General features: G+C 45.1%; 4 protein-coding genes across 4 annotated transcripts; all 4 read right to left on the reverse strand.

Moving 5' to 3' along the window:
- Window positions 1-622: 622 nt before the first annotated feature.
- On the reverse strand, window positions 623-2,191 carry F4817DRAFT_358428 (uncharacterized protein; the record flags this gene model as incomplete). The annotated part of the gene is made up of 2 exons (XM_049306027.1): window positions 623-1,531; window positions 1,595-2,191. 2 exons carry the CDS (start codon window positions 2,189-2,191, stop codon window positions 623-625), a joined length of 1,506 nt encoding a protein of 501 aa, XP_049159633.1.
- A 1,494-nt stretch (window positions 2,192-3,685) lies between these two features.
- On the reverse strand, window positions 3,686-5,957 carry F4817DRAFT_315439 (DUF803-domain-containing protein; the record flags this gene model as incomplete). Its single annotated transcript, XM_049300540.1, has 2 exons — window positions 3,686-5,125; window positions 5,175-5,957. 2 exons carry the CDS (start codon window positions 5,955-5,957, stop codon window positions 3,686-3,688), a joined length of 2,223 nt encoding a protein of 740 aa, XP_049159634.1.
- Window positions 5,958-8,247: 2,290 nt separating this feature from the next.
- F4817DRAFT_336264 (uncharacterized protein) lies at window positions 8,248-13,195 on the reverse strand. The gene is made up of 13 exons (XM_049303122.1): window positions 12,041-13,195; window positions 11,320-11,984; window positions 11,250-11,264; window positions 11,055-11,187; window positions 10,885-10,950; window positions 10,692-10,825; window positions 9,883-10,627; window positions 9,598-9,812; window positions 9,202-9,537; window positions 8,988-9,098; window positions 8,815-8,923; window positions 8,683-8,760; window positions 8,248-8,622 (listed from the first exon to the last, which is right to left on the reverse strand). Exons 1-13 carry the CDS (start codon window positions 12,765-12,767, stop codon window positions 8,534-8,536), a joined length of 3,423 nt encoding a protein of 1,140 aa, XP_049159635.1. The 5' UTR covers window positions 12,768-13,195; the 3' UTR covers window positions 8,248-8,533.
- Window positions 13,196-13,355: 160 nt separating this feature from the next.
- F4817DRAFT_336266 (uncharacterized protein) lies at window positions 13,356-15,996 on the reverse strand. The gene is made up of 4 exons (XM_049303123.1): window positions 15,819-15,996; window positions 15,155-15,748; window positions 14,286-14,936; window positions 13,356-14,217 (listed from the first exon to the last, which is right to left on the reverse strand). Exons 1-4 carry the CDS (start codon window positions 15,820-15,822, stop codon window positions 13,607-13,609), a joined length of 1,860 nt encoding a protein of 619 aa, XP_049159636.1. The 5' UTR covers window positions 15,823-15,996; the 3' UTR covers window positions 13,356-13,606.
- Window positions 15,997-22,035: the final 6,039 nt, after the last annotated feature.

The raw sequence follows: 22,035 nt of genomic DNA on the forward strand, positions 1-22,035 counted from the left end.
ACTTAAGCAGTGGTAAAAGAGAAAGTGCGCTTACAACCACGTGGTCGTTATAAGTATAGCAACAAAGCAGTCCCTAGGAGAGACATCCATATGTATATCCCATGTGTCCTTGGATAATGGAAGCTTCATATATAGCACACCTCATCAAAGGCAACTAAGAAGTAAGACAAGATGAATAAGGTACCCTTTGACACGCTTCTTTCTCGCATAAATCTTAGAAGGCAAACCCTTACAATTGACGAACTATTAGTGATTATGGCCTCGGCTTAGTTCGGGCCTAGGACCGAATAGGGGTAGTTATACGCAATGATGAAAAAGTGACTGCTGATTATTTGCTTCCAAGGACAATATTACAATCGTTCGCATTCATTAACCTCGAGCCCTTTGCACGATATCTAATCCTACACCTAAAAGTCGTTCGTGAACCCTCTAGCCATCGATGCCACTGCTTGGCTACTAAAAGCAATATCTCAATAGACACACAACCCGCATAAGGGGGGGAATAATAGAAAAATCATAGCTCAAATCGCACAAAACAAAGCGGGAACTCCTCGGTGATAAACAAATCATACGCCATGAATTAGAAAAGTTTCATCATTGCACGTTTCCTATTGTACATCTTCTATTTATGGTCCTCAAACCCCGGACACCGAATGTCGAACGGTTTCTTTTGATTATGTGGTGTACATATCATCTCGTTGGCAAAGCTTCGCCAGCGATCTAGCAGATCGGTAGTTTTTACTCCGTCGTGCTGCGGGTAAAAACTTAGGTGCCCGACTACGGCACGTGTATCGATGATAAACGGCCGGCGCGTTCGCTTCGGGATCGTGACCGTGATGTCTTGCTCGTCGTCTCCGGCGATTGGAAGCGACTTCTTGATGTCGTGGCCCCATAAGGCGACGAAGTTGAGGTTGTAGCGCTTGTATTGAGTATTGTACAGCTGTTCTGCTCCAGGGCTTCCCTTATTTTGTGCCTGGTACTTCAGTACCGGTGCGGATGAATTCGTAATGTTAGGGAACTCCATCGGCGATCCGAAGAAGTAACGTGAGATGGCATTATCTTCCAAGTTCTTCAATAACGAGTATTGCTGCTGACTCGCAATAGCCCAGGATTTCCACGCCGCCTCGTACATGGACTCGACGCCCTTATCGCCTCCACGTAGATAATTAAGACCCATCGGAGTCTTCATTAGATCAAAGGGGGCGTCCGGTAATAAAAGGAATGGGTGACCGTTATACGGAGGTTTGGGGTAAATCTCATCATCCATCGCTATGCTCTTGAGGTTGCTGATCTTTAGCTCTGGTAGGCTTGAAGCTGGAAAGCGGCTCTTTTCGGATGGTCGCCATGACTCGGTGGCAGTATATGACGGCGTTTCACTCGGGTCAGGCCGGAAGGCATGGATAGCACCGACATGGAAGTGCTCATAGCCTGTAAGAGGGCTGTTGACTAAATTCGCAGAAATGGCAAAAGGGTGAGGGATTGCGATCCGGGTATGAACCAACTGAGGAATAGCATCCGGGTGGATGAAAATCTGGAATAGAACGGGTTAGAAAACCTCATTTCATGGTTATTGGCAGCCACAGGAACAACCTACAATATCATCGTCGATCTTCACGTAGATAGTATCGTTCTCCACGACCGAGTCCCATATACATCCATAACTTGATCCTTCGCAAGTACCAGCTTCTACGATGTGATAGTGCTCTTTCCTTTGCGAAACAAGGCCGCTTAAGTATTCGAGATCGTCTTCGTTGTTCGTATGTACCATGAACCGGATTTCGTCAAGGTAACCTCCATTTGCGGCGAGGTTTTGTTGTAGATAACAGTCTAAGAAGTCGACAGTTCTCTTGCGGCCGTAGAAGACCAGCGCGACGATTTTAATACCCTCGGGCTTCTTCCACCCACCTTTGGGGCCATGGCTCTTCAGCCCTGCTGTGCTATTTTGCGGAATCGGCGTGTATTGGCCCTTCGCATCCACAGGCCAAGTGGTACATTTTCCAGCTAAGTCGTCGGGCTTGTCAGACGCCAGAAGGCCGCCTATGCGTTGAAAGGGTGCTGATCGATATAGTTCGTGATGGGTCGCCTCAAAGATGACCATGAAGAGGCCGATAGCAATTATGCCTATAACGATTAATCGCCTTACTAGGCGATGATGTAGGTAGTGCAACAGCCAGTCGCGGTCTACCACCATCATCGCGGCGAGCTTAGATCGAGCGCGACGGAAATCCATGCGTCCTTCGTCCCATGCCGAATCGGGACGCGTTAACGGCCTTGCAACCGGTGATCCTCTCATAGATGATATATCAAAAGCCCTACTGAGGGCGGGAAGTATGCGACAATGGCATTGCCAAGGGAGATACGGCGGAGACTGCGAGAGACGATGCTTAATTTTTATGAGAGTCGGATGGCGCTAAGCGGGTAATATATGCAAATTAAAGTGACCTGGCCTAGAGGTACCAGTTGGATGGCACGGTGCAGCGAGCCGAAAGATAAAGATCCGCCATGACCAACAGGGCGAGATGGGGTCTAGGCATCTAGGCATCTAGGCAACTGTATTATTCATTTACTTAGGAGTGGCTCATCTGAAGAGATGAGGGCTGTGATGGGCCCGAATTGGCCAAGGATTAAGTAGCCCCTGAAATGCCAAGCACACGAAAAGACCCGTAACAAATCCTACAAGGACCAAATGAAGTGGAGGGGTCCATTCTATGTGCTGTTAAAGAATGATAACAAAAAGTAAGGTACTACATATTGATGGAGAAAATGTTTAGGTGCGTGACACTAAATGTTTACCTAGGAAGATTGTTCGCAAGTTTACGTTGTAGGAAGAATCCAATAAAACGCGTTAAGCTTCTAGAACCAGGATAGAAATTGTTGGCGCATTGATTGCGCTTAATAGGATCAAAGTTAATTCAATGTAACCTTGCCTGCACCTATTAATGTAAGGTTCCTGAGTTGATGTGGGGTTATTATGTAATCACAAACTATACTTACCTCTGACATATCAGACATATGCACCTGCTCTACTTGATTTAGCGCTTATTAGCGCGGAAGTACAGAAGGTTTCGTCAATGCTATCCGAACGCTACAGCGTAGAAATGATGGCACCATTCTGATCTTTGTTTAATTTTAGAATTTTCATACATCATCAACGCTATCGTCAACTAGGTTAGGCAGATAGTCCTGCTTTATTCTACATTAAGATTTTAATAGTCTTTCGTAATTCTGTAGCACGGTATCAACCACTACTAAGCTATGATGGAAATACACATTTCGGCTTTTGGCCGGGGGCTGAGCACTGTTACAGAATAAAACAGAGGGCAAAAAGGATTTCAGTAGTTATCGGCTTGCCATAAAAGCCGCTCGCACGTGTAGACATGTACACGTCTCCAATAGTTTTCCTACCGGCTGATGCCATCTATACCTAACTATAATACAGTCGTTTTCTTACATATATCCAACTCCTGCTATTGATGCAAACACATATCTATCTCCAACCGTAATCCTATGCAACGTACTGTCCCGCGCCCTTGTATTTATTTCCTAATAAGCGCAGTTCTAAACATGACGATTCAAGCATCCTCTATCCAGCCAGACCGCCAACAAAGTATGCAAGTGTAACCACCTAGTAAACAAAATGAATAGATGCAGCATCACTCATATCTCATGATCTTTTGCCATGGCCTTAGATGAAGGCACCATCTCTACCCCGAGGTGGATTATGCCCTGGTGGTCGAGGTGGTGAATTGCGGTATGCCGTATCTTCGCTATCGCTACGAACCCTATTCCACCTCTTCGTCTCGTAATCTTCGTCCTCGATTTCTTTATCGTCGCTTCCCCTCCTCGGCGGACTGTTGGTTATGCCCCTACCATATCGCTCCGCTCTCTTATCGTCCGAATATGAATCGTCTTCACTTTCTTCCTCATCGTCGTAATCATCCCCGTCATACCGAGGTATCGTGGGCATCGTGTGTGAATCACCCTTAACGAGGCCTAATATTTCTTCCTCACTTGCATCCTTCGCCTTTACCTGTCGTTCTGAGAAACCCCGCGATCCTATCCCGTGGCGCGACGACGAGTTCCTCGGCGACGGCAGCGCTTGCTCCTGTATACTGTCAGCTTGATGCCGACGGAATACATTTTGGAACGAGAACTGCCGACGTGCTACAGGGACCTCCCCGTGAGGCGGCGGTGTCGGCGGTGCCAGAGAAGATACGCTGACATTTGGCTTCGGCGTTTCCGTAAACTGGATATGACGCCCAGTGCTGCCAGATGCTATACTAGCAGCACCTTCGTATTCGGTCCTGCGCAGGCTATTCGGGAGACCGTAAATATGGCCGTGGCTAGTGCTATATGGACTAGCTTCGTTTGCGTATTTCTGACCCGGAACAGCGATATCAGTCAACTGTACCGGGTGCATCGGACTTTGGATTCTAGGATCGTGAGCGTCCTGGGAAAAGTCGGGATGTCCTGGTAGCAAAACGCTCCTCGCCCGACTTCGGATAGTACCGGCTATGCTTGATAGCATACCCGGTGACATCTGACGACTACGCTCTTCGGCTAACTCTTCCTCGGTAAAAAATCTTGATCTGCCCAAAGGCGGATGGGCTGGCGTGTTGACGATACTTGGTGATGTTGTCGCACGACTCCTATAACTTCCAAGTCCAGTCCTTCTCCGTCTTAATCCATCCCACTCGTATAATTGTTGGCCATCTTCGCTGACTGGCGCGAGACGTTCTAATTCCTTTTCTTCGCGAAGTCGCCGGAATTCCTCTTCCTCCATCTTCTGTCGAGCAAGAGAAATACGCCGTACAATGGCGGCGGTTCCACGAATGGCGTCAGCTTTGGGTTCGGTTTCGGGCTGCTCTTGCTCGGCAATCGTGTGGATTTGGTCCAAGTCCCCAGCGAAAACGGCAGCATCTGGCACATCTTTGGCGGACTTTGACAATTGCAGCAGAACAACACCAGCGCAAATAGTAAGAAATCCCATGACCACCGTAACAATTTGCATCGCGGTACCCTTGAACCCTTGGAAGAGGACCGCCGAAGTAATCATAGTCGTACTTGTGAAATAGACATAATAAGTCGGAGTAACCATAGCTGCATTAAATAAATTGAGTGCTTTCTATAGAAAAAGTCAGAATATATTTACCATGTAATTGCAGCAAACTCACATTTAAATAAATAATCTCCGTCAGTAGTGTCGCTATCACGAAGACTAGAACAATGTATAGAAACCACTGGTTAAACTGGGGAGTGCCGCCGGCCTGCGCAACAATAGCAGCACCAAGACCCTGGGTAGCGACGACACTCAACCCTCCGATCCAACTACAGACCGAGATATACGGAAACATATTTTTCTTGCCGTATCGCGGCGCAACCCAGAGCGCAACGAAAGCAGAACCGACTATAATAACACCGATGTAACTTAGAAAACCCGGCGTAACGACGAATTTCTGTAACTCCTGGATAGTCGCTACAGAAGATTCCTCGGGGGCATTTAAGACGATAATCACGGATCCAACTATGCAGAGAAAGCATGCAACCTTGCCGACCATGCTCAATCTCTCTTTTAGGAATATGGCTGAGAGAACAGCTGTGATAACGACGGATAAAGCTCCCAGGGACGTTACCAAGATGGCGTCCGTGAAGGCGTAGGCAGCGAAGTTGCATAGCTCGCCGATAATCATTAAAGTCATTCCACCCCACCAGAAGGCGTTCTTAAGGTAGCCATAACCCTCGCCAGCGACCTCATTGTATTTTTCGTTTGCTTTGAGCAATCCAACTTTCTTTAACACAAATGATACTCCGATGAAGCAACCAGATGCAATCGCCAATGATATACCGATAGCCTTATAGGCGGGTGGTCGGGTTTGTGTCGCGGGGTCGGTGCTCGTCTCGTTCGCTCTGGCGTATATGTGGTTGGCCGCGACGAGGAGCTGCCCCGTCTGGTCCATATCAGAGCCGCGGGAACGGCGAAAAAAGGCCGCCTGGGAATATATATATGGATTTCACGAATTACTGAATCGTTCGTTTATTGTGGGGGAAACTCTAGCTTTCGCAAAGCGTAGGACAATCGTATATAGATGGGTTGTGCAGATCGCGCAGTTCGAATCCTCTAAACATGAAAAGGTAGATAGACAGCGCAGGAATTCTGTTGTTCTCGTGAAAGTAATTCAAATTTACTTAGGTCGCCATATCGTTCCCAAGGCAAGACTTGAGTTACAAACACAGTTGAAGGTCGACGGGATGGTCCAACTCTAAATAGGTGAACCTTGAGCTAGGGTTCAAGCGACAGCGGAAGGTTAATCGTATTAAGGATATGGAGCGCAGGAAAGGTTAAATGATCAGTTCGTCGGAAGGAAATTGGCAATATACGAGTCTTTCGTAGTAGTAGAATAGGAGTTATGAGTTTAGTTGCGTAACGAAACGGATACGTTGCGAATTCGTAGGGGTTTCCGATATTAGACGACTTGTAGTGGGAGTAGAAGTGACTAGGACGTAGGCGGTCGTAGGCGGTCGTAGGCGATGTTGAACCGGGCTGGTTCATGAAACAACGGTTAACAAGGAACAAGGAAGCTTGGTACTCTCGGGTCGCAATCGCTAAGTAAGATCGAAAAGCGGCTTTGAAGCATTCTATGCTGGACACCTAACATGGAAAAGGGAGAGGTTGGAAGCACAATGTAAAAACAATATAAAAACAAGAGCAAAACAACTTCGAAGTTAGTCGAATAGGCTGTTGGGAAGGACTTTCCGCCGTCCGATCTCAAGTGTTGATCGCCTGGACGACAGCCCGTACATAGTGCATTTTGCAGGGACCAGCAAACTTACGTACTACATGTCTGCATGTGCATAGGTTATGTGCGACGTTAGAGTACATGCTGTGTGGTCAGTGCTTGTTAGTGCTTTTTAGTAAAAAATAAACGAAACAGTGGGAATTAGGTGAATTTCGAAGGCCTGGAACAGCTATTGTGTACTACCTGCCCCTACCAAGAGCGCCAAAGGTGTATGGTACCCAATTAAGCATCTTGAACTAAATACGCATCACTTCGGGGCTCAGCTAGGTAGCTTGTATCCAGAGGGACAACAAAAGCTGAGTGTCGGATCGGAGCATGGCTGCTACCGAGACCTACTAGTGTTACCATTTATGTAGCACCGCACTTTCACAAGTTACCTGGAACTCCACGTTGGATTTAAGGTCAGATTCCGTACTTCGTATCCAGCTGCAAGATTCCGTTCTTACACTACTTTCTTATATGCTATGTGTAGTGCAACTATTTAAAATGTCGCGTCGAATACCTAGATAAAGTACGTAGTAGGTCGGTAAATATAAAATATATGCGCTCACTTATAAAACATACCTTATTTTAGGCTGTGTATAAAAGACAAATGCGAAAAAAGAAACCGACACATATTTACGATACTTACAACATGTTTGATAGAGATGTTAGCTCGGTTTCCGAGGCAGCCGGAAAGGTCTTGGCTACCTCTACCTAGCACTTAGGTACCTATGCAGAATAATTAAAGCGAATGGGTTTTTGTGCTAACGCTCGATCTGAGTTCCAGGTTCGAATGAGATCTCGACCGACGCCGATCTTGAACACTTTCAGGTTTCCTAACCCTGCATACCGTAAGGAGAGTTGCATCGCGTCTCCGCGCTAAGAGAATGCGACCAAGTGATGTCAACGAGCAACGAGCAACGAGACAAGCTAAAGCAGATAACCGCCGAGGTTGATTAATACGCTGATAGACATGGAATATTGTAATAAGCAAAGGGTCAAGTGGCCTAGAATTAGGTGTATACGCCTATTAGAATTTGACAATGAGAAAGCATCCGACTTATGACACTCAGCGGCGCATCGCCCCCTAGGCGGCAATTGCAGCATCACACTTACAACGATCGTTATAACTTGAATCGTCACCATGCAGCATACAATTGATTGGCCTAGTCGCTACCATCCATCGTGTGCTTGAAACCGATTTTGGGAACCAACTCACCTATCATGGCTAAAAACAAGGTCGATAAGGTCGTCATCCGGTCGCTTTTAGTACCAATGAGGTCACCCAAAACCAGCCAGGGATTAGCGCCCGCCAATACCACCGTAACCCATATCCATATGAAGAGATATCCCGATTATATGGCTCACGCTTGTTTTAGGAAAGCTGCTGGTTTCAATGCCTGCTCCACGTGATCACTCGGTAACTATATTGCGTCCTTCGGGAGTTGTTATATTTCCTCGTATTTCTTCTCAATAAAGTGCCGATTAATATATTCCGTAGTCTAGGTAAGTTACAAGAAATATATTTCCAGCCTGCCCCTTTAACATATACCATCACCCCTTTCGTGGGAGCTAGTAGAGCGATACACGACCGCTATATTAATTAAAGCTATAAGCTAGCATATTCTAAATTGTATAGCCAAAAGTCTATATGGAGTAGTTTATAAAGCCAACATTATGGTATGTACTACTAGTAAATAGTTGAGCGACCATCTGGGTCTCAGGGGTTGCAATCATAGGGTCTGGTGTCCCCATTAAACATCAGCATATCTCCGCTGTTCCCGATTTACTACTTTGCGTAGGCTTGAACGTTTCCGTGCCGTATTTTGGGAGGAAACGTTATCTATTTACATTTAGCTCTTGAAAAATGACAGGCTGTCTCCGCGTAGGACGTAAGACTCACCACTCTCATTTCCATACCAAAAGTATATCAAGAGGACCAACAGCCCAAGGGGAAGCAGAGAAGAAACCTCGCCGACGACTAAGACGTGGTTAGAATGACGGGATATCATATCAGCACTTGATGGCGACGTACCCATTCTCCAAGAAAACCACGAGGCCGGCAATCGTAGTTCGCCGTCGTCATTGTGCGGGAAACCCAAAGTATTCACTGCGAAGAGGCTCGTGAGGAAAGAGAGCGGGGTCTGTTTGCCCAATATACATATTAGCAACGTCGTTGTATAGCCACATTAGAAGATTCAAGCTCACAAATATGACCGTTATAATTGTGAAAGGTAGAATCATGAGATTCAAGAACCGCGATTGTTCAGCTTCCTTGAGAGATGCCTGGGCCTGCATTGCTTGGATGATGGTACTCAACTAGGTAAATCTCGTAGTTAGTACACCCGTGAAGAACACTATTTAGATAGAAGGAAAAGAAAACAATGTAGGAAGAACTTAGGTTTCCCGCTCGTACACTTACCCCCTCAAGTGTGGTTGACGCATCGCTTTCCATTCGCCTAACCCGTTGGATGAGCGACTGGAGACCACAATCGCGAATAAAGCTCTCCCGCAAATCTTTCGAAGCAATATGCCCCTGTTTTTGACTTCCAGGGGTACTACTAGGCCAAAATATTGCCGCGAAATCCGCAACTACCTTGGCTTGTGTCTCGAAGACTTGCCGTAGCAGGTGAAGCTCGTCTCGGATGTCCCTAACGCGATAGGTACAGTGAGCAGCTTCTTGTATAAACCCGTTGACGTTATTTGGACTCCAATTGCCACTGCTGAAGTTCTTAAAGAATCCGGCTTCTCGGTCCGTCTGCAAAGTTGGTTAGTGTACATGACTCTGTTTTGCTGGGGAATTAGGGTAAAGATTTACCTCAGTCGCAATCTCGCCTTCGAAAATATCTAGGATATGGTTACCAAGTCCCGCCCACTTGAATTCGTCAAGGAATGATACCGTTTCATATAGGATGCGCTTAATGAGGTCATTCGGTGTCGTGAGGATATCTAGGTTACCCTGGCGTATTGTCTCGAGAAGGGTGTCGGCCGTCATTCCGTTTGCTCGAGACGGTATCGCCGTGATAATGGTATCTTTGGATTAAGCATAGGAGTCAGCCCATACGAATGTCTATATAAAGGCATATTTCCTTTAGTTACTTACTATCATCAAGTTTCCATAACCACAACTGCCGGGACATCAACCACTTCGGCGAAGGATCCTCGCGGATACGCTTGGCGTTGGCATTTTTAGCGTTTCTACCGCCATGCCTCCTTGGCCTTATGGGATCTGTATCTAGTCGTTGTGTATCTATTACCTTTGACGAATTTAGCTGCGGAGGTTGCTCTTGTTGCCCCCGCAACTTCTGCCACAACTTGTATAATTCCGATAACTTCTTTCTAAGCATAGGCTGGTTACTACTGCTTGGTTCTCCTGGAGAAATAGAAGCATTATTGTTCCCTTTAGTTCGCGCTTGGCTGGGCTGCTCTTGTTGGCCCCTTAACTCCCGCCATAGCTTATGAAATAACAATGACAACTTCTTTTGAGGTGTAGGTTGGTTGATACTGCTTGATTCTCCTGGTGAAGAGGAAGCACTATTGTGCTCTTCAGTTGGCGCTTGATTAAGCTGCTGCGATCGGTGCTCTTGAAGCTCTTGAAACTGTTTCCTTTCTGTGTTTCTCTTCTTAGACCACCTGTATATCACTTGTTCCTTCTCCGTATGCAACTTTGTGGCATCACTTTCGGTATTGTAGTAAATCTGATCCAACGTTTGAGAGTGCTGGACACCGTGCATACCTGTAAAAGGAGAGTACACCTCGTTAAGTTTCTTGACTCTTTGACATTGTGTTTCAAGGCCGTCGAAGCCTGATTGGACTTGATCTTCTGTCTCAATATCTAAAAAAGGCACCTGTGGTATTTCATGTAAGCTACTCTGTGCCGAGAGAGTTTCGCATAAGTTATATGTGACTTACCACCAAAGAAAACATCTTGCCGGGCATAAAAGCATCTGTGTTTTTCCATGACTGAACTGCACTGGGCTCTACCTCCTTTTCATCCTGCGCTTTCGCAGTGGTAGTAATACTGGAAATGGAAGTATCTGCTATCTCTAAAACTAGTGTTAGTGCTGAGTTTTTTTTTTATCGAGTGTATTTTGCTGTTAATTACTTGTCTTTGGGCTGTCCTTCTTCCTCTGGAGCGTCTTATCGTTCCTATCCCGGCTGTTGCTAGCCTAAACAATACGTTAGAATAGGTACTACTATTGGGCTTCTCAATAGATGATGGTGTGTTATCATGCCATGCTGGGCAATGTATCGGCTATTTGAATGAACTTCCCTTTGCATGGGGGATCCTAACACGTGAGTATAAGCTGTCTGTCTCATGGATGCGGATATTCTCTTCGAAAAACCGCCATGTTCTTCCATCCAGTTGTTTGTTCTCATTGTATCTGGCGTTGTGTATAATGAAGTCCTGGCAAGTGTTAGCCAACCAAACAGGCGGTTGACATACATTACGGGAAGATTCTTTTCTACCTTGATCCATGTCATCTATACGTATGTTAGTACGATATCCACTGACGCTTGTAGGGGTGTTTTTGCTCACATTGTTAGATGGGAAGTTGATCCATCTCCAAGAATTCTTCCCCACGTCGTCCTCGACTTGTTTCCTCTTATCTTCGAGTCCTTGGTCCTGTGTTTCTACACTCCTAATTTCGTCTTTTCCATTTTCTTGCCCAGTAGCTCTATGTCTATCACCTAAGTCATTCCCATACTCTTCCTCCCAACACATCCAAGCTTTCGATTTGAATCTTCTCTCGCAGTTGACAAGGAAACCCTCCCCACCATCTACGGGTTCAAGTGTCTCCTCGTCCTCTTCGTGGTTTGGATAAAGGACATGAGAAACTTTCATGTCACTTCGAATCCATGACATAGAGGTGTTTCCGTCTGGCTTAGGGTCTAGCCCAGGCCATTGATACCGGAAGTAGACAGGGAATTCGGCACAAATGTTTCTCATCTCATCAAGGTACTCTGTAGGACCCCGCGGTATATTCCCAACTCTCTCGCGTGTCATGGTTGGCTTCTTTAGCTTGGAAAATACATCCAGAGCAAAAGTTCTATCATCTTTGGATACGTCATCTCTACTCAAGAATAGATCTTGGGGTGTTGTCCAGTCCAAGTTACGACAATCCATATCTGCACCCCAATCGATCAGTAGTCGGATGAGCCCACGATGCCCGCGTCTACACGCACTATGTAAGGGCGAATCACCTAAAGATTTCGTTCAGTTTCCAGAATGACACGGTATTAAGTGTTAATTATCTCACCGTACTCATCTTTTGTATTTACTTCAGCCCCATTTTCTAGAAGGAGTTGAGCAAATGACATTGCCTCTCGATCAGGACCATGGATGATAAGCAGATGAAGAGGTGTGTGGAAACTACGATTCTGTGCGTCGACATTTGCTCCATGTTTAAGAAGTCGTAAGACAACTTTGTGGCTTTTGTTCCTTGTAGGCTCTTCTTCGTTCCAGCCATACTTCATTACTGCGTGGTGTAGTGATGTTCTTCCATCGTAGTCACGGGTATTAACTAGCTGTGACGGCGCTGTTGAGCGATTATGAAGAATTTCGAAAACTAAATCGGAATGTTCTCTGATGATAGCTATGTGAAGCGGTGTAAGGCGTTCACTGCCGCTTGGTGTATGTAAGGAGATGGCGGGCTGCTGGACCAGGAACTTGACGTCTCTAAGCAAATTCCGATAGATGGCGATAGATAGAAGAGAATACCCAGCCCCTATTTTGATATCGTTCATCATATCCCGAGTTCGAGGCTGAATATTTTCGATATCTTCCTCTTCGAGATTCCTGAAAGTGTTCACTAGCGAGGCCTTGTCATCTTCGTCTAAGATGGCCCATTGCTTTAGAGTTTCTTCAACTTCACCGTCCTTACCATGTGTGACAGCATGCCAAATATTGTTTTCAGCCAATGTTTTCAGAGATACTGGCTGCCAGGCGCCGGACCTCCAACTCAACGTAGGTTTTAAAAATCTCATATTGGGAGAACAGCAATAAGGAAGCCCGTTTCTCGATCCAAAGAGACCGCGACCGATCAACGATTGGGATAAATTCCGTGCGGATTGGGGTATTTATGCGGGCGACAATCTCATGGCTGGCTTAGGCAGACTGGGTGGAAGTGATGAAGAAATCTAGACTTTATTTTCGAAAATAGCTTCCTACTTCAACATTCTCATCCAGGTATCTTATCCCGACCCCAGCAAATCCTTGTACAGCCGCATCTCAGCTCCGGCTCAAAACGTATTCTGTCGGTTAGGCATGGAGTGATGCCAGCAAAGAAGCGCAGCGGCAAGCGGGTTATTGAATAATATTTCCATGGGTGGGCACGGATCTCACTTTCTGTTTAAGGAATAGGTAATAAATTACAAGGATATTTTTGAAAATTTCATAAATATTTGCTCTTGGCTTGGGCACATGAGGCTCTGTCGCGTTCCTCCCCCGCCTCCCCTTTCTTTTCGGCCTAATAACCCTTGTATTACACCAATAAGATAGTCAGAATTACGATGTACTTAGTTAACTCGGCTAGGTTCTAGTCTTGGAAGCAATTGGTAGCAATAGCTAACGAACCTGTGCTTATCGAGGTATATTCCAAGCCAATATTGAGCAAGGAAGTCATTTGCGTAAAATATCATATAGGTATGCTATTAAGACTGCATTTGTGTTCTAATAATGGGTTGAGATCTACTCCTGGTTCATTTACGTTAGGTATCTCATTATTTTACTATACTACGTTTCCTTGTCTAAATATCTCGAGGTAAATATCCGAATACAAGATTCTACAAGACTCAGATCTATCTCTAGGCGCATAGTCTAAGCTCTAAGATTTCTTCTCGTCGATTGACTTCGGCTGGGGAGCTTTCTCTTCGTCGCTTTCGCGTTCCGAGTCCTTCTTTAAATCGGCAAGGTCAGAATTGAGGACAAACTCCTCTTTATCGATATGCTTAAAGGTAAACCAAAAGACAACGGTAAGTACAGCACCGGCAATGGTTGGCCCAGCAAACGCCCAGATGAGATAGGGGTCACTGATGGCCGGTGCGGTGGCAAGGCCGATGGCGGCGGAGATGGCCGTCATGAAAAGATTGAGCGAAGCAACAAGACCCTTCATGTTCTTAGGAGCCCGCGAATAGGCGATACCGTAGGCAGTGACGTTCACGAAGATTTCCGAAACAGCAGTGATTATAACAGGGACCGCGTACCAGGCGTAGGAGACGGTAGAAACTGAAACCTCGCCAACAGGGACGATCTCAGCACATGTCGTAGCATTCCAGCCGCAGGGTGAAGTCTTATACACGTAGTACTGAAGAATAGAATAGGCGATCGAGCCGACTGTGCCAAGCGCGAACCCGAAGGTCATCCGAGAAATGGGACCCCATTTGATACCGCGTTTGCGTAGAAGCGGGTAGACGACATGGTTCATGATAGGTACCGCTATATATTTGTTAGCTTTGATACTAGCCCATCTTATTTCCCTAAACTAAAAGGGGGTAAGTGCATACCTAGGACAATAGAGACAGCGTTTAGATTGTCCAAGAGATCGTTAGGGAGACCATTAGTATCCATTCCAGCAGTGAGGGCATTGGCAGCGGCACCAAGACCACCGTCGTTGATTTGCCAGATAGGCGAAAAGAGGAAGATGCCACAAGCTTGGAAGGTCCTTCGAACATCGTTAACGAATTGGTCGTCGTATGTGTATACTTTCGTGCTGCCTGCGGCTTTGCGCACACTTGGCTTGCCGGCTTCCCAAAATCCTGTACGGCCAATACGCTTCCAACCACCATGAGCAAAGATATCACCGAGGACCCTAAACACATTTCCCAAGTCTGAACCTCCCGGAGGTTGTTTTATAAGGCGCGGGTTCAAGTACCATAGTAGTGGTGGAAGCATCAGGTACAAAATCGTGGGAATCAAGTATGCCGACCAGTATCCAACAAGCTTAGCCAAGTAGGTCGTCGCAATGCCAAAACAAGAGCCGACATTAATGAGCAGGTAGAACCACAGCATCACGCTGTTGACTGATTCCTCAGGGTCCACGATAACCTTCTCGCCGTTCTTTTCAGTGATGACATGGGCAATTTTATGAGGGCTCTGGTCAATCACGGTAGGAGAAATATTGGGTTTAAACTGAGCAGCACCAATTGAGAGCATGTCTAATAAAAGTCAGTATACCGTTTAGCAGTTTAGAAGTAATCTTATGTTGTCTTTTTCACTGCTTCTAGGAAGCGTAGAACGCGGACAGCAACGATAAGAGTCAGGGACATCAAGACATACTGCACAAAGGTTAGCATTTAAGTACCCATACGGCAATACGGCAATACATGAATAGGGAGGTAGAGGATAACTTGACACAAATATCATTATACATACCATAAAGATAGAGCAAAGGGGCCGATAGCGTTGCCTGAGAGGAGCACAGGTGGAAGTGCCGAAATGATCATGATAATATGAGCCACACCACATACAGCAACACCCCAGCAAATCATCTTGAAGCGACCGTACTTAGTGTCGGCGAGCCAACCGAAGTAAATTGGCAGCGCATATGCTAAGAATTTGAATGCTTCAGTCATAGCGGTAGCTACTACCGAACCCCTACCAAGAGCTCCGGCAGTATATTCAGACCCGGGAGCTGTAGCACCACTGCCGTTGCCATCAGGAGGTAAGGGGGCTCTGATGAAGTTTTTGTAGACCTGGTTGCATCCATAATAAGAAGCCCGTTCGGCGAATTCGACCGCGCAGAGATAATAACAAGTTGCCGGCATCTTGCCAGCAACACGCCTTAACGTAGATTTCTCCTCCTCGGTTGGGATGACGAGACCTTGAAGTACCGCATGGCCATCTTCAGTAATATATTTTTCTGAGGTATTGGTGCCAACCTGGGGCTTCTCATCGAGTACTTTCTCGTCGACAGACGCCCGCACCGCGCTGACGGGGGCGACGACGGTTGGAAGGGTAGTACCAGTATCTTAGAACAAGAGCGTTAGTATATTAACTTATTGACTTATGGATTTATGAGAACATAGACAACAACGTACCCATTGTGGAAGTCTGCTTTCTAGTTGAGCAGACACTTCAAAGCAAGAAAGCGAAGATACTGCTCGGGGTTCGCACCCAAGATAAGGGAATGGAGAGAGGACTGGCAGAGACAGAAGGATCGACAGGAGGGCACATATGTGACACTGCATAACGGAATATATCCAGCTATATAGTAGTAGTACATGGCTACCACGCAGGTTGCAAGCCATCGGGGCAAGCCAGCCACTCGTAACACCAAGAACCAAGACTTGCCCAGATCATGATACCTAGCTTATCAGCGACAAGATAGTCTTCTTTCTACCATCCCAGCTTCCTAGATGAGGTTATCCGCGAACCCCCAAGCAGTTGAGATACGACTTAGGCTCTACATAATCATACAATACTCGGACCAGTCCACACCAACGGTAATCTGCCAAGCGCCTTGGTAGTTGGGTAAATACACAAACAGGTAGCTCCTCCGCCGGACCCTAGGCGCCACCAAGTCCAGACCAGCCACTCATGAGGCCGGAGATCTAGTTGTCCATGACCGCCTCCATATCAAATATCATCAACCTAGTATGTAGGTAGATAATCCTACACTCGCAAGATCTATACCAACACGTCCAGGACGACATGATAGATCTCGTCTAACGGATTTCGGATTCGCAATGAAATCCAATTAGCTGGGAAAATCAGTTATCCAGTAGGATCGCCTTGGTTAGCATTGTACTCGGCCGGTTTAGGCAGGTGGTTGACGATAACGCGAACCTACCTATGGGCCATGGCGCAATCTACAAATCACGCCCACGATATTGTGGATGCGACGTAGCATTGTAGCAACGCAGAGATAACGATAGCAAGGGAAGGGGGTAGAAGCAAGCCTTCCCCAGCTTTTGTTACGCAAAGATCCACGGGCTTGGGACAAAAACGTGCTGGTTTCTTGTTTTCTCTCATCCTTCGGGCACCAAGCCGAGCTACCTATCTCACCTCATAAGACGCCAGGTTCAAATGTTCACTCATCTCATGATCAAACATTTTCATCGTCCCGAACTGCCAAGCCACCGGGCCTTTTTATCTAAGCGCCACCCGTCGTGGGAGGGAGGATTAGGTCGTTCAAAGAACATTTCTTTTGCAGCGCCCAGAATGCTTATGAAGCTTGCCCTTTACTTGGCGGTCGTATCTTGACAAATCTACATACAAGTTTAGTAAAACACGGCTAGATACGGTGATCACAATCCAGGACGTACCTACTCACCGGGAAGGCTAACGATGAAGGTGGCCTAGTGTTGCTTTGTTGGTTGTAATATGGATTGTTTGATAGTGTGACGTGTGACTTAACTTGGACGGGACTATCTAAGCTGTCTACAAACTCAAAAAGCTTTGGTCTTCCAGATCCGGGCATAATATTAGAGAATATGCTGACTCTGGGAGTTCCGCCGCTATAAAAACACTCCTGTCGCATGAGGCCGACATTATATTACCAAAGTCACGGGATACGTTTATCGAGACGGCGAGATTTAAAGGATTTAGGAACAAATATGCACTAGAGAATTTCATGGTAACTACGCCTATTGGCTTTTATGATTGGTGTAGGTATGATTATCTCGGGGGCTTACATACCGGGGTTGTTGCTCGTAACAAATCATAAAAAGACCTCACCATACTTAAAAAGTATTTTCCTAGCAAGCCCACAGTGAAGGCATCATTCATTTGCTATATGTCGTAAGTGAGGGCACCCCCTACACTATATCTTATGCTCACGATCCAGATACTAAGAATTTCCAATACTACCTAACCAAATTTTCTCGCATATATATTCTCCATTCAAGTTGAAGGAATAAGTAGACTATCCAGAATAGAGCAGGTTCAGCTGATAATAAGGGCCAAGAGTTGTTTATATTATGCATCCCGAAGCTTACTAGGTTAGTGGGTTTCTTAAGAACCGCGATTCCTTCGAATATCTGCTCTGGCGAATTATTATGCCATGGGATTTAATCCTTTATTCGGGTCCTAGCTCATTCCGTATTGTGCTCCGGCAGCCTCTAATTTTCGTTTCATCCTCTGAAAGGGCCGTCATGCCATAACCTCTGTCGTTAAATCAAGCCAAGAAAGAGTCTCGTGGACTTCGTTAGCTTAAGAGAAATCCTCATAGCTCACCACCGAAGAAAGAAGGCAGTTTATTACATGATACTCTATACTAGTATTTGGAATGAAATCGAAATCAAAATTAGGATATCCAAGTTCAGGTCCTTCTATTATATAATTAGCTACGCTATAGGATAATAAAACCCCCTCCCATACATTTAATAGTTCACCAAATGTGGAATATCAAATTGTATATGAAGTGCCTATGCTAAGAAACAACAAGGCTACCCCTAAAATACACTTATATACTGTAAGATAAGCCCTTGACTCTTACTCTGTGCAACCACAATCCCTGATAGGTAAAGACAAGCTGGTTAGTTCAACCAAGATATTTTAGGTTAGTTTGATACCTTAGGTAGGTAGTTTGGTTGTTCTTAGTTTAAAGACTAACACTGTCCACCCGGGTAGATATTGCGGGATGAGGGAAGAACACATGCCAGTTCTTCACTAATACTTAGATGTGCCGTATGACAGCTCCTATTGTCCGTGCATAGAAGGACATAGCGTCTGTCCAACGTGAACAAGCGCTAGGTAAATTGCCATCCCTAGAAGTGATTGACCTAGGGCGCCTCTAGTGCAAACGTCAATATTTAGTATCCCTTAATAGTGTGCCACGTTTCTCGTTGGATGGAGCACGCTGATGCCATTGCATTACGTACCTAGGAGATAAATCTAACATGACGAAAGTTCGTGAGAGTTCATGAAGGCAAGGCTTGGGAATGTTGAGCTTTACTTAAGAGGTAGCTACGAAACTGAGCACAGACCCGTAGAAGCCAAATGAAGAAGATGTCTCAGTATTAGTACTTTGAATGCTGAGGGGGCTCGAGCTCCGACTGTCATTGAAGTAAGCTTTAGTTTCGATACTATCGTAATTTGAAATATCTGAGCCCGTAACTTCATATACGGAAAGTCCCTAAACGGGAACCTTTATAAGGGAATGTATGTATCCCATGTATTTCGCTCTGTATTTAACTAGTCTAGCGACTGATAGAATAAATTTTTTAACATGTGAAAGCTGAGGTAGTCCTGTATAGGGCTTGAAGGTCGACGTAGGATCTTTACCTTAGGTACCTTTGACTCAGAGAAAATTCGGTGTGTAAAAAAAAAAGGGGTTTGTTGTTATAATACAGACATAACTTCGTCAACTAAGTTCAGGTAGCTAACATAATCATTATAATGTATACACTCATAGCTTGTCAAGATCTGCTAAAATGATGCGATTAGTATTACTATCATACTACTGGTTGATGTTTAAGCCTCAACTTCATACTTTTAAGCAGCTAATATTATCTTCATATTCCTAAATAGCAAAACCGGCATTGTCACTACAGTATGTATAGTTATATTTACTGGGTTTTAAAACAATGTAGGTAGTAATATATAGGAAGCTATGCCATTTCTAATTAATTATATTTCAAGGTAAAAGTTAAGGTCTTGTATAAGATATATAAAAGGAAGGATGTTGTCAATATGTAAAGTAGTCACCAGCATTCACAATAGGTGCCTATATTTAAAATTCCTTGAGGAACAACCAAGTTGTTTCTATACATTCTGGGCCCACCTCGTGATATTTAAATCTCGAAACATACGATTGTCAAATGAATATGTAGGAGTCGAACTACGCCAATAGCTTGAAAAAGGCCAATACACACACACCTGGAATATGACGAAGATAATATCAAGTGATTTCAATACTATGTTTATACATAGTGTTGTATCGTTGATTAAAGCATTGGCGCGAAAGCCTTAGAGCTAATCATTTCATCACGATGAAGTAGATATTTATCTTTAATGTGGCCCTTGATCTTCTACCTGGAATTAGGATACTAAAAACTCTTAGCAGCATTTATTATGCTGGTGTAATATCTTCAAGGCCAAGGATAGCCAAATTTATCATAAATGGTGGAATAAAGAAAGTGACGGTCGTACGTAGGTACTTACCGAGGTACTCATATGGGCCCGAACTTGCTGATATAAACACTTAACAAGTTCTCACGAATAAAACCTAAAAGACAAAATGGGGATAACTGCCTTGTAGAAGTCCTCGCCGTGCCATGTTAGCTATAAGTGCTCGTGATATAGCCAAAATATCCGGTTTATTACCATGAGCAGATGCATTTTATTCGTATTGCTTCACACCATCATAGTGCTGAGCACGTGACCATAGAAAACAGCTTTCACAATAGGAATGGTTGCAAATTCAAGCTTGAAACCCCACGTAATCTGATTCTTGTTCCTTGAATTTCTTCTGCTTTTTACGGATAGTGCTCGAAAGAGGCTGAAGAGGCTGAAGAAACTATGCTTGCCAAGCTTCTCTCTGATTGGTTTGGGATGGCGACTACATGTATAATTCCTGGATAGTGCATTAGAACTGTCACTAAATTTAGGTAAACGCTTGCCCAAGAGTAGAGTGGATGTTATAAAAAGGCCGCAGTTATGCCCGCAGTTGTTAATCGTTAGTATAGTAAGAAAATACTGTCTAGCTCATCACGAGGAGCATTCGGATCGGCCGTCATGCAAAACAAGTACCACAACATCGGAATGTGGGGTTTAAGAGGCCAGAACCAAATCTTGCCGTGCCTGACGATCATTGATCGCTGATCCTCTTCGCTTTTTTATCGAACGTCGTACGGAAGGGATATACATGGTCTGACAAAATAATTTATTTCCTTTCAAAATTCGGAGGGAACACGAGATTGCATTGAGTGGAAGCTGTAGGTGGTGAATATCCATTTGACAGCTTATGTATATAGATCTCGTATACGCGGACTGCTGCAGGGAATCTTCGAGAGGTAATTTTTTGACGGAGAACATTCGATTCGGATTCGGCTTCGGCTTCGGACCTTCGCGAAGGGATTTGAAGAGATTTCACAGCTGCAGTCGTCATTTCTTTTAAACCTCAAGTTCTTGCAGACGGATTCCAGGTTCGGAAACGGCGGATACCCCTATGTATGGTGCATGCCTCTTGGAAGCTGAATATACATAATCTTAACATACGAGGCTCGACGGAGGCGCATTGTGCCATTGACACGCTGGCCTCGTAAAAGAGGGGATCTCTTCTCCAGTGACGAGCAAACTAGACAATCGGATCTGGGCGATAAGCGTCGTCAGTCATCCACTTACCACCTCTGGTACCTCGTAGCGAGACCCCTAAAAATACATATTCTGGTCTTATGTACGATGGAAATGAATAGGTCCACTAGTTACTGAATACATAGTGAGGATAAGCTTGAATGGAAAGGATGGACCGAGAATGTTAAATCCGAGGAGTCGCCGACGATTGTGTACATAAAATTCGTTGTTGTGTTTCCCCTACACGTCACTTTTCGGAGGTAGGTATGTTATGTATGCTACCTCTCATCGTACCAAAGGTGGTACCTAGGTATACATCTATCCAATGTTGTACACCTAGGTATATTTTGTGGAAGGCGGTGTAGGGGCGGTTAGTGACCGTGCTTATGCATCGCTAAGGAGGGCCGTTGCGCTGGCGCTGGCGCTGGTGTTGGCGTTGACTTGGTACTGAGTAGCCGACTACCTAGGTACCTATCTAAAATCTAAACGGCTCAGTTGCTTGTAAGATGTGCGATACATACATTACACTAGGATGGAGTAACTGTAGTATAGCAAGTAAAAGAGTAGGCTATTTGGGTTGTATTAATAGAATAATTCCAAGTTGTTACGATGTCGTAATATTCATAATCCTAGTTTTGAAGCGTTGATACCTAGGTAAGGGTTGGCCGAGAGGTAGTGCCTATCAATGAGTACTTGGATTGCTAAGAGCAAACTACTGGTATATCAAGTACCAAACAGTAAGAGATGTCCTGCGCCACAGAACTTGGCTTATATATGGGGAAGTTGAAGTTTACATGAAATCAGGATTAAAGCAATCAGGATATTAAGGACGAGTTAGGTACCTAGGAGTTGTGCTGTAGCTTACAGCTTGTAGGCACTATGTTAGTGTATCGCATGTATTATGTAGCAGTAGGTAATACGGAAAGTACTTCTAATGTGGGGCTGAATTAACCCCCAAATCCCCGCTCAACTGACCCAAACAGCCAAACAGCCAAAATAATACTTTGTCAACTCAAAAGG

Source organism: Daldinia loculata (assembly GCF_022478755.1).
Source record: "Daldinia loculata strain CBS 113971 unplaced genomic scaffold F4817scaffold_21, whole genome shotgun sequence".
NCBI lineage: Eukaryota > Fungi > Ascomycota > Sordariomycetes > Xylariales > Hypoxylaceae > Daldinia > Daldinia loculata.